Here is a 13,337-nt window from a genome sequence, read left to right as displayed (position 1 = left end):
TCAAAAAGCCGACCTCGCTGGAAATGCTCGGACACATAGCCGGAGCAATGTAAAATACAGTCAATATAGATCAATTTCCGCGTCACGGGATGTTGAGTTTGAAAGGAGGAGACCAAAGTCTACTCCAGTGAAAGAGAAGTAAAAGCAAAACACCAAATGCAGGGGGGAATCAATAGACTCAACCGGGAGAGGGAGAGAGGTGAGGAAAAGCAAAATTGGAGAGGCGAAGAAGGGAGGAAAGAGGGAATGAATCCAACCAGGTGAGAATCATTAGATGAAGAGACATGGAGCCGTGATGCGGGTCAGGCATGCTCTATAGGATTATCACCTCACTGGATAACGCACTTCGAGCCGGAGGACGAGTGCCCAGCTGGGTGCACATCGAGGGCGACCTTAGCAGCTTCGTAGAAGCTTTCTCTGATGCCGCGGTTTTGAACCGCAGAGCACTCTGGGGGAAGAGTAAGCCTGGCGATCTTTAGTAAATGGAGTTCAACCACTTACCTAGGTATTTCACCGCGCCAATCTCCTTCGCCTTCGCCAAGCCCTGGTCGAAGCTGATGGTATTTGGGTTATCGTTCATTTCCTCATCCTTGCGCAAATCACACTTCAGTGCTGTCAGGACGACCCGCACCCCGGGACAGTTCTCGTTGATCTCTGCGATCCATTTTGATGAGACGTTCTCGAAGGAATCCGGGCTGTCGACCTGTTCACAACATTTGTAAGTTCCAAGTGACAATGCGCTATGCAACATGAGATATCCCACATACACTGAAGCAAAGCATTAAGACATGCGTGTCCTCATAAGACAGCGCGCGCAATCGATCGAACTCTTCTTGACCGGCCGTATCCCATAGCGAAAGCTCCACATGTATGTTATCAACGAAGATATCTAAGGCGCGCCTGAGTTTCGATGGTCACTCAAAGGAGAAAGGAGAGAAGCGGGGTAAATACCATGGACGTAGTTTTCTATATTCCTCCGAGGTCAGTAACGTGTTCATTGAGTAGATCGAGGAATGCGCGCATACCAAAAACAGTAGGTTCGCTAGAAAACGATTACCTGAATCAATACACTGCAATTGGAAGTGTGCGGGAATGGTATTTCTTACTAGACAGTCGGGAAAAATCTACGCGAAGAACCTAACGTTAGCTATGCTGTCGGAGGTTGGGGAAGATGAGGGGAGATGAATGCGAGGGGGGGGGGAGGTGCGCACCCACGAGTAAACACGTTCAGCGCAGATGTCTTGCCACAGGCTCCATCGCCTCTGTAGGAGTGTCAGACCAATCGCAGATTATCAGGTGAAATTCCGATCAAAACTAACAGCAGCACCATCTTGCGCTGGACTACGTTCTGTCGGCCGCACAGCTGCATTGCGCAAGGTGATTCGATTCAGGAGGCTCGGAGTAGGGTTGGGAGGAGGGTGGTCGGCGGGGTGTTGGCGGTCTGTATGCTAAATCGTGGAGCGACAGATCGTACTGAAATCGAGGGTATTTAGGGAACAGTAGAAGAGTGAGGTTGTTGTCGGGAGAAGATTCCAGGACAGCTGAATCGATGACATCGCGCGAAAGGGATCGGCAAATAGCGTACCAAGCCCCCTTTTGGTCGGATTCTTCCACTTGGGTTCCCTTCTTTGATGACTTGGTCGGCAATTTCAGTCCAGTTTTAGAGCTGTCTTACTATACGAATGATGCAGGGTGTGATGCATGTTTCTAAATGTTGGTGGTGCCTTAAAGGAAGTATACTCGCTGTTCTTCAGGGCTACCAATTGACTTTGACGTCAATGAAGAAGCTATCTACGCATATTCGACAGCTTATTTATTTACTTTCAATCTAAGGCTGACCCTGCATCTTTCTTGCTATGCCTCTTAATGCTCATATCAATGCGAAAAGAGGTCAGGCTGCGAAAATCAGCGCACCCAGCCCCTGACTGGTAGCAAAAGCTTACGGGATGCGATGAATTCACTCTGGAACTCCATGTACTACTAGTACTGCGTACTCCATCAACAAATCTGCAGTCACATCATCCTCGGCACAACGATGTGGCTATTGTGCCTTGAGTGGTTGTTTTATGGGGGGCGACATGTTCACACGGTCTTCGCCAAGCTTGTTGTTAATCTCCGGTCAGCGGGTGGGCTGGAGATGCTGACTGCCAGTATTCGAAACGCACGCGTGTCACGTGTGCGACTGTAGGCATGTGGAGATGATGACAAGTATAGATGGAGGCTGAGGTGTAAGTAGAGCTGGTTAATGGAAAGGTAAGAAGTAAGCACTGAAGGTCGAGATGTCCAGCTGGTGTGTGAGGAAGGAGCCAAGGGCGAGGATGCAGGCGCGATCCATACTGCGTAGATGCTCCTAGGGTTCTGCTTGCCTAAGAATAACAGATAGCCCTGGAGATCATGCTCAGACCGCTCATAGTTGAGATCATATTGCGGAAGAAGTCATGCGGAATGGCCAAGTCTCGTACATCATGTGGTGGTCTTAGGTGAGGATCATATGTTCGTAGGCTCACCAACGGAGCAGCTTCCAAAGACATACTCGTCTTCGAATCCGTGAATATCGAACAAAAGTGGTAGGTAAACGAATTGGTTTATGCCGCGAATATTTCATGGATGCACCTCCCTAGCAACCCAAAAGCACGTGCCAGTGCGGCGAAGTTGTACAAAGTCCCGCTAGCCTCAGGCAACCAGGGGAGCTTGTTATCTGACCGAGCTTCTCCAACACTGCAACCCCACCACTTCGCGACTCCTCTCCAACCTTATCTTCTCGTTACCACACTACACGCCCAAGATGTCGGACGATGATGATTTCATGCAGGATTCCGGGGATGAAGAGTAATAGCCCCTCCCACTCTGCCTTCAGACCAAGCTAACTGGTGCGCAGTTACGACTTTGAATATGAGGACGCAGATGAGGATGAATCCGGGGATATCGGGATCGAAAACAAATACTACAATGCCAAGCAGATCAAATTGGACAACCCGGAAGAGGCAGTCGACGAGTTCCTAGGCATAGCGCCTATGGAGCAAGACAAAAGCGAATGGTAAGACTTGAATTTTGGACTGATTCGCAGGGACCGACGCTGAATACAGCATCTAGGGGATTCAAAGGTCTGAAGCAGGCCATCAAACTCGAATTCAAGCTCGGCAGATACAGCGATGTAAGTTCCTAGCTCGAGATGATCTTAAACTGTCCGCGTACTGACTTCCGGCTTTTCATTAGACGGTTGAACACTACCGGGAACTGCTCACATATGTCAAATCCGCCGTGACGCGAAACTACTCGGAAAAATCAATCAATAACATGCTCGACTTCATCGAGAAAGGGTCCGATAATGCAGAGGCGTATCAATGCATGGAGCAGTTTTACTCTTTGACCCTCGAGTCCTTCCAGAATACAAATAACGAGCGCCTTTGGTTGAAGACGAACATTAAGCTGGCCCGCCTTTGGCTCGAGCGTAAACAATACGGCCAGCTGGCGAAGAAAGTGCGCGAGTTGCACCGAGCATGCCAGAACGAGGACGGATCGGACGATACCAGCAAAGGAACCTACCTACTGGAGCTTTACGCCCTGGAAATCCAAATGTTCGCCGAAACGAAGAATAACAAACGACTGAAGGTCCTGTACCAGCGCGCGCTTCGAGTGCGGTCGGCAGTGCCCCATCCCAAGATCATGGGTATTATCCGAGAATGTGGAGGCAAGATGCACATGAGTGAGGAGAACTGGAAGGAGGCACAGAGCGATTTCTTCGAGTCGTTCCGAAATTACGATGAGGCGGGCTCCATTCAGCGAATCCAAGTGCTCAAGTACCTTGTCTTAACGACCATGCTCATGAAGTCCGACATCAATCCCTTCGATTCCCAAGAGACCAAACCGTACCGGAATGATCCCCGGATCTCCGCGATGACCGACCTGGTTGATGCCTTCCAACGGGACGACATTCATGCATATGAGGCCGTGCTAAGCAAACATCCCGACGTTTTGGCTGACCCTTTCATCGCCGAAAACATCGACGAGGTTAGCCGCAACATGCGCACCAAGGCCGTGCTTAAGTTGATCGCCCCGTATACCCGGTTCACCTTGCAATTTATCTCCAAACATATCAAGATCGCCGTCCCCGAAGTGTTGGACATTCTCAGCTTCTTGATTCTCGACAAGAAACTCAATGCCAAGATTGACCAGGATAACGGGACCGTGGTAGTGGAGAGTGCGAGTGACGTGGAGCGACTGCGCGCTGTGGGAGAGTGGAGCTCCGCGCTGCGCAGTCTCTGGCAAACAACCCTGAAAAGTGAGGGGCTGCGGGCAAACGAGCCTTCCAGATTTCCCTTCGAGTCGAGTGTTGGGGACGAGGGTCGATCGACAGGGCCCCGTGCACGCAAGGAAGGCCGAGGCAAACAACCAGCGAAATGGGTGGCCTAGCCAGTCTAGCCATTTTGAAAGCGGTTGTCAGGTCCTTTGTTAAGCGCCTGGGTGTACCCGGTCTACCCGCACGTGTCCCGGGAAGGGTGTCAAATAACGTGGGAGCGGCTGAGCCGCGTTGTTGATCTTTTTTTTTTGGGAAAGGCGGGAGAAAGCAAGGACGAGATCGTACACCGATTCTTCGTCCGTGGCTCGTGGCTGCAGTGGGCTCACTAGCTTCCAACAGCGCGAATGCAGTGCGAACAGCAGGACTGTTTCCAGACCCGCTATTTAAAGTTGGTCTGACAGACGCTAAAATCACGATAAGATGAATCGAAAGTTTACAATCTGTTACATGTGTGGACTATGGAACTATGGGATGATAACTCATTTTGTCCCTTCCCGGGCTGGCCCCATTGAGGGGGTTCGCCTTGATCCCCTAGTCTCGCGTAAGATGTGTAAGATGCTCGGAAGCTCAAAGTCTATGAACACCTGGACCTCTCAATTAATTGTTAATGGTAGGCTGGATTACAATTCGACGGGACTCGGCTGAGAAAAGGAAGGGTACTCCGATAGAACAAAGAAAGGTCATAACTAGAGAAAAAGCAATTCTGTAGAAGCATGTGAACAGATTTTGGCGCCGACATGGGAACCTTTATCTCCTATAGGTGTGTCACCGTGTGGCTGATCGTGGCCTCAGGTACGCTTCTCTCACAATCACAAAGAAAGCTGTCTCAGCCTAACAATATCCGAGCACCAGGTCGGATGACAAGCCATCCAGTCCTCGACTCTTACCCGGGTATAATGTTCCTTTGAGAGAGAAAGAGCATAGGATTTCCCTCTAAATGACGAATTCAACTCTCAAAAGGAAAAGAGGCAAAAATCAGACCAACTGCATATTGACTGGGGTGCCCAATCACCCGCAGGAATCAAACACGCAGTCTCTCTCAGCCCTGAAACCAAACCCCGCTTCTGGGCCCTTTTACCCGTTCCTCTGGATGTTATATGATAATATGTTATATCCCCAGTTAGGCAAGTCCGTGGAGAATGAGAAGCTCGGATTAGCGTCAATTGGCAAGTGAAATAGTGAAATTTCCAAGTGATCCGATATTACAATTCAATACAATTCAATTCATATCTCAACCGAGAGTTTTGCGGAGTATAGATGCATGTACTCCCAACATAAACATTAAGAAATAAATCAAAAAATGCCGTTTACGCGAGATGTTTGTGTTCGATCAGCATCTTCAGACGGGAGGGTCACTGGGGCACGGTGCATGGTTACTTTCATACGGAGTACTGGGGGTTGATATTTGATATTTGATATTGATTTCTTTTTTTCTGCTTTTCTTGTTCTTTCCTTTCTTTCTATCTTATTTGTGTTCTTGTTTTCTCTTATTTACGAACCTTGGACCGTTGATTTACCTTCTCCCCGCAAATCTCCCAAAATCTCCAACTTCTCCTAACTTTCCACCTTCACACTTCTGAGCTCCGAGAAACTTCCCCAAACTCTTCTCTTACTGATCAGAGTTCATTTCTCCGGTTCTGGGAAGGACTTCTTCCGCCATCTCGTACTTTTCCGAGTCTGACCACTGCTCTCGATCTCTCATTCGGCTCTTCCACCCCCTCCATGATTATCTCATCGTGCGCAAGGTCATCATAGCACCTGGCCACCTCCAACCACCTCCAACAAGAAAACAAGAAACTGAAAGCACAAAGAACAAAAAGAAAAAGAACCAGAAATCCCAAAGGTGGGCATATTTCCCTTTTGTAATTGTGCTGGTCTCTCGGCCCCCAAAATCTTCCTCAATTCTCCGGAAGTCATATCCGTGAGAGAGAAAAAAAGGGAGATCAGCTTCTGATCCCTGTGTCTTTTACGGTGGTTCGTGCTTAAAAGATCCCCCTGAGCTCTGTTTTCTTTACCCTTTTGATTGTGGAGGCCTGACATCATCTCTTTCCTTTTCCCACAATGTGATTGTTGATGTTCACACTCTTTTGTGACTGGACCTTTTCTCCCACAAATCAGAGCCTGAGCTCATATCCAAAAGAGACTTGTAGAACACACATGCCCTCTCTTCCTCTCATGTTTCGTGTATTCTTCCCCCCTCTCCCCCTCCTTATTGGTTTTACATTGTGGCTTTTTCCATACCATTGATGACTATGCTTCTTGCTTGATCGGCACGCTGAGACTATGTGATAGTAGAATCGGATCTGTGCCGGGACTCGCAGAGTTATAACAGGCGAGAAGGGTACAGACGACGAGTGACCTCTGATATGTATGTCAGACTAATTCTTAGATTCTGCCATGTCCCTGCATTTCGTTTCTTTCCTTTTTCCATGTTTGATTCTGACAGACAAACAGCACTTGAAAAAAACACCGCAGAGGGGACTCGTTGACTCCTTCCAGATTAAGCTCAACCTCGTATGCGATGTCCATGGCAAAATCCACTTGGAATCATCTCGGTCCTCACCAGCCGTTCCTGGAAAAGCAGAATCCTTTCTATCCGGACACCATTCCCTCATCTTTCTTCTCTCCAGTAGCCCTTTCATTATCGGCATTCTCCCCGATCTCTTGCAACTCCGTCACGATGAATCCGCTATCACATGATGAGATGGAGCGCTTTCAGAAGCTGTCCAACACCTATGAACCCGACGTCCAGGTATTGAGCATTGATCGCCGATGACCGGCCATGGCTGACATGACCACAGGGACCCCTAGTCTCCAATAAACAGTCCAGTCACAGCATTGCCTTGGATTACTCGAATGCAGATTCGACTCTAGCTACAAAAACAAATGTAAGCTTCAGTGGCTTCAGCCTCCTGTGTAACCACAGTGTGTCTCGCATCTAACGTGCTGTAAATAGGCGCTTGCCGTCACCCACCCAGAGTGTCGCATTATGAAAGGCGATGGGAACTGCGGGTGGAGAGGTGTGTGAAATGTCTCGTGCGATATGGGATACATTTCCGGCTAACGCGGTGCAGCTGTGGCATTTGGTTATTTCGAGACCCTTTTCGCCCTCCGAGATACGATTCGGATCGAGGCGGAAATTCAGAGGATGAAGTCCCTTACTGCACTGTTAGAACAGGTCGGACTTTCGGACTCGATCTATGAGATCTTTGTCGATACCACCGAAGATGTCCTCAACCAAACGCATGCGGCTATCCTCGGCGGCGCACAAGATGAGTCTTTTCTTGTTGAAACGTTTAATGAGGGCTACACCTCCGAGGCGATCATCACTCACTTCCGGGTAAGTCATGCGAGATCTTGGATTATACCTGGTGTACTAACCCTCTCGCCTGGAAGCTTTTGACTAGTGCCTGGCTGAAGATCAATTCAAGTCGCTATCAAGCTTTCCTTAATATGCCGCTGGAGTCGTACTGTGCCACGCGGATCGACCCAGTAAAGACCGAAATCGACGAGATTGGCCTTCAGGCTTTGGTCGACTGCGTCATTGACGGATCTGGCTTCGGCGTCGAAATCCTATACCTCGACCGAAGTCAAGGCGATGTTGTGACACCTCACCAACTGTCCTCGAACCGCCCCAACGACGCAACGATTCGCCTCCTGTACCGACCGTCAGTGACCCCGGAACCCTGCTAGGTCGGAAGCTAACCGGTATTACAGAGGCCACTATGATATCCTTTACCCAGCCAACAACCATCTAAACATGGCCCCCATCGTCAATCTCCAATACGAAATGACATCCGACTACTCCCCTTGGGACCAATCCGCACTCGGATTCGATGTCAACTCAAGCCTGATGGCCATTCCCAATCTGATGCAGGACCCATCGTTCGGCATGGGCGCCCCCATGTCGCCTATGCCATCTGTCTCGCCAACACCCGCCAGTCCATTCCGCATGTCCCCACAACAGGACGTCTACTCACCGCCCATGCATTCATCACCCATGCACTCATCGCCCATGCAAACCCACGCAATCCCGTCGATCCCCATCTCCTCTCCACCGGCACAACTCGCGCCTCCCTCCGCCGCCCCGCCGCCGATGACCTCGCTGCCGAGTCGATCGTCGGAGGGCCCACAGATCCGCCTGAATCCCCTCGTAATGAAACCGAATTTGAGCCGGTCCCTGCCAGTCTCGCCTCCTTTCAAAAAGTGAGTTTTCGCCGTAAAATAGGGAAGGGGGTGTACTAACTTTCGCAGTTCACCATATAACCAGGCACATTTCCAGAACTCAGATTTTGAACCCATTCATTGGGAACCGCATGATCGAAGATGATGCAGGAGTGGTGATTGCTGGTTTTGTCGTGCTTTCTTTCTCTTTCATTGCCTTCCTTGCAATGACATGCTCATGCCCGGGGTGATTGACTTGACTGGTGGGATGGTTTGGATGGACTCGGCGTGTTTCTCGGGATAATACTACCAACTGCATCCACCTCCCCTCGGATCTTCAGGGGTCCGGTTACAGGTGCCTTTCTTCCTTCGTTTACTATTCTTCTCTTCACATCTCTGTGATTGTTTTCTTTAGCGTGGTCCAGCGCGTTGCATGGTACGAGCGTTCTCGCCCAGATTGTTTCTTGGTTTCTTCATATTGCTTAGCCGAGGGGTTCTTGTCTTCATTTTCTCTCCAGTCTTTCTATTCCTATTCTAGGGCTTGGAATGCAAGAAATGCACTATCATTGAAATGTTTCCATCTTTGTGCCGCTGTTGGATTTCGACAGTTATGGCATGAACTATATAAGGTACCTCATCAATTTACTTCCAGGTGTCAAGTACGTTCACCTCTCATTCCCAGCAATTAAACCACTTCTGTTCCATTCGCACTCAATGAAGGCTCATATTCCACCGGCCGCTCGGCCATATCCACAGCAAGGCGGATAGTATCAACCAGCTCAGCAGGATAATGTTCACGCAGGAACCAAAGGACGAGATCATGACCGTTTGCTATTCCACCTGTACCGATTAGCATCCACAACTATGATCTCATTATTTACCATGAAAACGGGTCATGGTAATTGTTAACAAGAAAAAAGAAAAAAGGGAAAATACCACTACTCCACAAATTCCCATCCCTAAGAACCCTAACCCCATCATCCCACCTCGCCCCGGGAAACCTCTGCTTCAACTCCGGAATCAACGTCTTCGGCCCGGTTATCTGTCTCCCATTCGCAATTCCCGAGTATCCAATAATATAAGCTCCAGTACACAGACTCAAGATCGAAGTATTAGCCGCATTATGCCTGCGCACGAAATCGAGATCTGCCTCCGTCGGCGGTGGCGACACGGGCGATGGACCGGGAACGATTACGATGTCGAGGTTTCCCGGTGACACGGCTGGGTCGGATGGTGAGTCCGTTAGGGCGAGGGAGAGCTCGGCGGTTGTGGTTGTTCTGTTGGAGGGGTTGGCTGTGGAGATGTAGTGAATTTCACAGGGACGGCCCATGGAGACTAAAGTTTGAGGGAGGGCGAGGGAGGCGAGATAGGTGGGGGTTGACATGTAGAGGAGGTCGATTGAGGCTAGGTCGAGGAGTTGGATGGTTCCTGCTAGGAGGACGCCGATTCGGAGGGGGAGGGACATTGTGATTTGGGTATGGATTTTGGGGAAGGGTTGGAGAGGGGGGTAGTATGTGATAGGGCTGATGGAGGGACTATATAGGTGTTTATGGAGGTTATCTTGTTTTCAGGTTGTATAGTTCTCTACTTGTATACTTCTTCTATAGTTAGGGAGGAGGGAGGGGGCGAACAGACCCGCGGGCGATGACCGCAGGTGTCTTGCTTTGGTTACTGCGTCAAATGGGTAATGCAAGAATCGGGTGAGTTGTGACCCTCAATGTGCGCATAATTTCCCCAAATTCTCTCTTTTTAGCGACGATGTGGTACATGACTACATGTGCAGCGCGAAGCAGAGAACTGGGCACTGTAAGTACCCGAGTCAGTAGCTTTGAATCTGGTTTGGTGGAAGGGTTCGCTTGTAACGGATCTTGTGGGTCACTGATTTTTGGTTCTCTTGGAGTTGGATAGATATTAGAGTAGTTCGACGATGATATGAGTGGAAGTGTAAACCGAAGAACGCCGATATATCGGAAGTCCCCCGACTCGAACCTTAAGAGTTCCCACTTCCAAGGTTGACGCCACGTCCCCCATGGGGCTTCGGGGCTTCGGGACTACGGGAAGTCCCTCAATGTGTACAGTGTAGGCATCAGTTCTATTCTTTTTCTGGTGGTGTTCTGTGAATGAGAGAGATATCTACTTACATTCAAGAGAGAAAATAGAGGATACAATAAAAAGAAAAGATCCAAGCCGACCCTTCTGAATGTCGGCCCGTCCAAACCCACAAGGTTTCCCCGCATTCTCCTCGGGACCGGCCCACAAGATCGGGGAACCATTCTTGTTTCCCCAGTTTCGGCCCCTTTTTACTTGCACCTTCCATTGGAGCGGAGTAGACTACTCCGTCTTCGATGGGCATATATCATGCTCCTCTGACGGAGTACTGTGTTCCTGGCTTCATCAATGCCAGACGGAGTACTGTGTTCCTGAATCCAGAGTCCAAAGTAACAGGTCTACAAGGTTTACCCCGGGTTCCAAGGTTGAAAGTCAAGCATATATAACGCGACGGCGCTGTATCGCTTGATATCAACATAGAGAGAATCATTGGTATCATGGCTACTGTATCGGATAGCGCTCCCAAGGGCGGCTTCGCCCTTGTCCTACAGAATCCTTTCCTCTGTGGTGTCGCTGCGGTATGTACACAAATCTGGCGTCTAGCTTTGTTCAGTTCTAACATGATCGCAGTTTTCAACCCTCGGTGGTCTATTGTTCGGCTACGACCAAGGTGTCATCAGCGGTGTTATAACCATGGAGTCCTTCGGGGCACGGTATCCCCGTATCTACACCGAGAGCGGATTCAAAGGCTGGTTCGTGTCAACCCTGTTGTTAGCAGCCTGGCTGGGCTCCTTGATCAACGGTCCTATTGCCGACCGTATTGGTCGGAAGCTGTCTATCAATCTCGCCGTGGTGGTCTTCACCATCGGCTCTGTTCTCCAGTGCGCCGCGGTGAACGTGCCGATGCTATTCGCCGGTCGTGCCATTGCCGGCTTGGCTGTTGGTCAATTGACCATGGTCGTGCCTCTGTACATCTCTGAAGTCTCTATCCCGGATATCCGTGGAGGACTGGTGGTTCTGCAGCAATGTAAGTGGTTTATTTCGTGGGGGTTATAATTTATGGCGCAAATCGACTGATAAGCGGCCCAGTATCTGTCACTCTGGGAATCTTGTTCAGTTACTGGATTGACTATGGAACGAACTACATCGGCGGGACCCGATGTGCTCCTGCGGTCCCGTATTCCGGTGGTACGCTGGCTAAGCCTGCCTTCAACCCTTACTTCGATGTTCCTTTGGGAGGCTGTACTGGCCAGTCCGAGGCTTCATGGCGTCTTCCGCTTGCATTGCAGATTGTCCCAGCTGTCATCCTGGGTATCGGCATGCTGTTCTTCCCTGATTCTCCACGGTGGCTGCTGATGAAGGAGCGTGATGACGAATCGCTGAATGCGCTCTCCAGATTGCGTAGGCAGTCCCGCGATAGTCCGGTGCTTCTCAACGAGTATCTCGAAATCAAGGCTTCTATCATGTTGGAAAACTCATTTGCGAGGGACAATTTCCCCAATTTGTCCGGATATAAGCTCCACGCTACTCAGGTATGTACCAAACCCTTACCTGCAAGCCGGGCAGTCTCTCAAACTCTCTCTGACTCTCTCACAGTACATGTCCTTGCTCACAAACTGGGCCCATTTCAAACGGCTATCGATTGGCTGCATCGTGATGTTCTTCCAGCAATTCATGGGCTGCAATGGTATGTCCGTTCGGTCCCTCTATAGACTATTCTCCCCGAACCCCGTTCAAAGCAACATCTAATTCCCACAGCCATGATCTACTACGCACCCACAATCTTCGCCCAACTCGGTCTGGACGGTAACACCACCTCCCTCCTCGCTACAGGTGTCTACGGCATCGTCAACTGTCTCAGCACTCTCCCCGCACTCTTCTTCATCGACAAAGTCGGTCGTCGACCTCTTCTCATGGCCGGCGCCACGGGTACTTGCATCTCGCTTGTGATTGTCGGCGGCATCTTGGGCGGCTATGGGTCCTCTCTTGTGGGCAATGTGTCTGCAGGATGGGCCGGTATTGCGTTCATCTATATCTACGATATCAACTTCTCCTACTCATTCGGTAAGATCAAGCCTCGTTAACTAGTGGCAAGTCTGCGATCTTAACTAACTTCCCCTCTCAGCGCCAATTGGTTGGGTTCTTCCTTCGGAGATTTTCAACCTCTCCATCAGATCGAAGGCTATCTCCATCACGACGTCGGCAACTTGGATGTGTAACTTGTAAGTTCAAGTCGCTTTCAACATGTTGTCTACATCTAACACACACCGTGCTGTAGCATCATTGGCCTCGTCACCCCCGACATGCTCGAGTCTATTACCTGGGGCACTTACATCTTCTTCGCTGCCTTTTGTCTTCTTGCGCTAGCATTCACCTTCTTCTGTATTCCCGAGACTCGGGGGAAGGTACGTTTACCCATATGCATCAGCATCTCCCTTCAGGTCTATTATATGACGTCGATGATACTAAATCTCTTTGACAGACACTCGAAGACATGGATCTCATCTTCGGCGACACAGCCGCCCACGAAGAAAAGAAGCGCATCAAGCGCATCGAAGCCGAATTGCGCGGTACACCCATCGACGACGACGACCTCATGAAGCCAGTCGATTCACACGCGGAAGAAGCTTGAATCGCATGGGATTTATCACCGCAAATCCTCCTGAATCCTGCACTACTAAATACCCCAGTTGGTCAACGTCACACAACCTGTACACCAAAAACCCAAATGAATTCTCAGTATGTGCTGATTGCCTATACTATACTGCGTACTATACCAAAGCAGAAACTATTTTCCAATCCAATGCCCATTCCAAAACCCATA

General features: G+C 49.8%; 5 protein-coding genes across 5 annotated transcripts; 3 read left to right on the top strand and 2 right to left on the bottom strand.

Annotated features, from left to right (window-relative positions):
- Positions 1-329: 329 nt before the first annotated feature.
- Positions 330-1,369, bottom strand: rho3 (Rho family GTPase RHO3; the record flags this gene model as incomplete). The annotated part of the gene is made up of 5 exons (XM_056668780.1): positions 330-448; positions 502-703; positions 768-900; positions 1,212-1,262; positions 1,320-1,369. The coding sequence occupies 5 exons, from the start codon at positions 1,367-1,369 to the stop codon at positions 330-332; spliced, it is 555 nt and encodes a 184-aa protein (XP_056518610.1).
- A 1,416-nt stretch (positions 1,370-2,785) lies between these two features.
- N7515_008035 (uncharacterized protein) lies at positions 2,786-4,413 on the top strand (the record flags this gene model as incomplete). Its single annotated transcript, XM_056668779.1, has 4 exons — positions 2,786-2,829; positions 2,879-3,037; positions 3,094-3,154; positions 3,217-4,413. 4 exons carry the CDS (start codon positions 2,786-2,788, stop codon positions 4,411-4,413), a joined length of 1,461 nt encoding a protein of 486 aa, XP_056518609.1.
- A 2,567-nt stretch (positions 4,414-6,980) lies between these two features.
- Positions 6,981-8,510, top strand: N7515_008034 (OTU family ubiquitin thioesterase; the record flags this gene model as incomplete). The annotated part of the gene is made up of 6 exons (XM_056668778.1): positions 6,981-7,052; positions 7,102-7,188; positions 7,257-7,320; positions 7,375-7,640; positions 7,697-7,968; positions 8,018-8,510. The coding sequence occupies 6 exons, from the start codon at positions 6,981-6,983 to the stop codon at positions 8,508-8,510; spliced, it is 1,254 nt and encodes a 417-aa protein (XP_056518608.1).
- Positions 8,511-9,149: 639 nt separating this feature from the next.
- N7515_008033 (uncharacterized protein) lies at positions 9,150-9,929 on the bottom strand (the record flags this gene model as incomplete). Its single annotated transcript, XM_056668777.1, has 2 exons — positions 9,150-9,304; positions 9,401-9,929. 2 exons carry the CDS (start codon positions 9,927-9,929, stop codon positions 9,150-9,152), a joined length of 684 nt encoding a protein of 227 aa, XP_056518607.1.
- Positions 9,930-11,010: 1,081 nt separating this feature from the next.
- On the top strand, positions 11,011-13,145 carry N7515_008032 (sugar porter family MFS transporter; the record flags this gene model as incomplete). Its single annotated transcript, XM_056668776.1, has 8 exons — positions 11,011-11,091; positions 11,144-11,540; positions 11,603-12,045; positions 12,110-12,200; positions 12,272-12,577; positions 12,639-12,735; positions 12,792-12,918; positions 12,996-13,145. 8 exons carry the CDS (start codon positions 11,011-11,013, stop codon positions 13,143-13,145), a joined length of 1,692 nt encoding a protein of 563 aa, XP_056518606.1.
- Positions 13,146-13,337: the final 192 nt, after the last annotated feature.

The sequence above is a fragment of the Penicillium bovifimosum genome (genome assembly GCF_028826915.1).
Source record: "Penicillium bovifimosum strain IBT 22155 chromosome Unknown utg000006l_segment0_segment0, whole genome shotgun sequence".
NCBI classification, from domain to species: Eukaryota; Fungi; Ascomycota; class Eurotiomycetes; order Eurotiales; family Aspergillaceae; genus Penicillium; species Penicillium bovifimosum.
The sequence above is the reverse complement of the archived record's forward strand: the minus strand, read 5'-3'. Positions and strand labels throughout refer to the sequence as shown.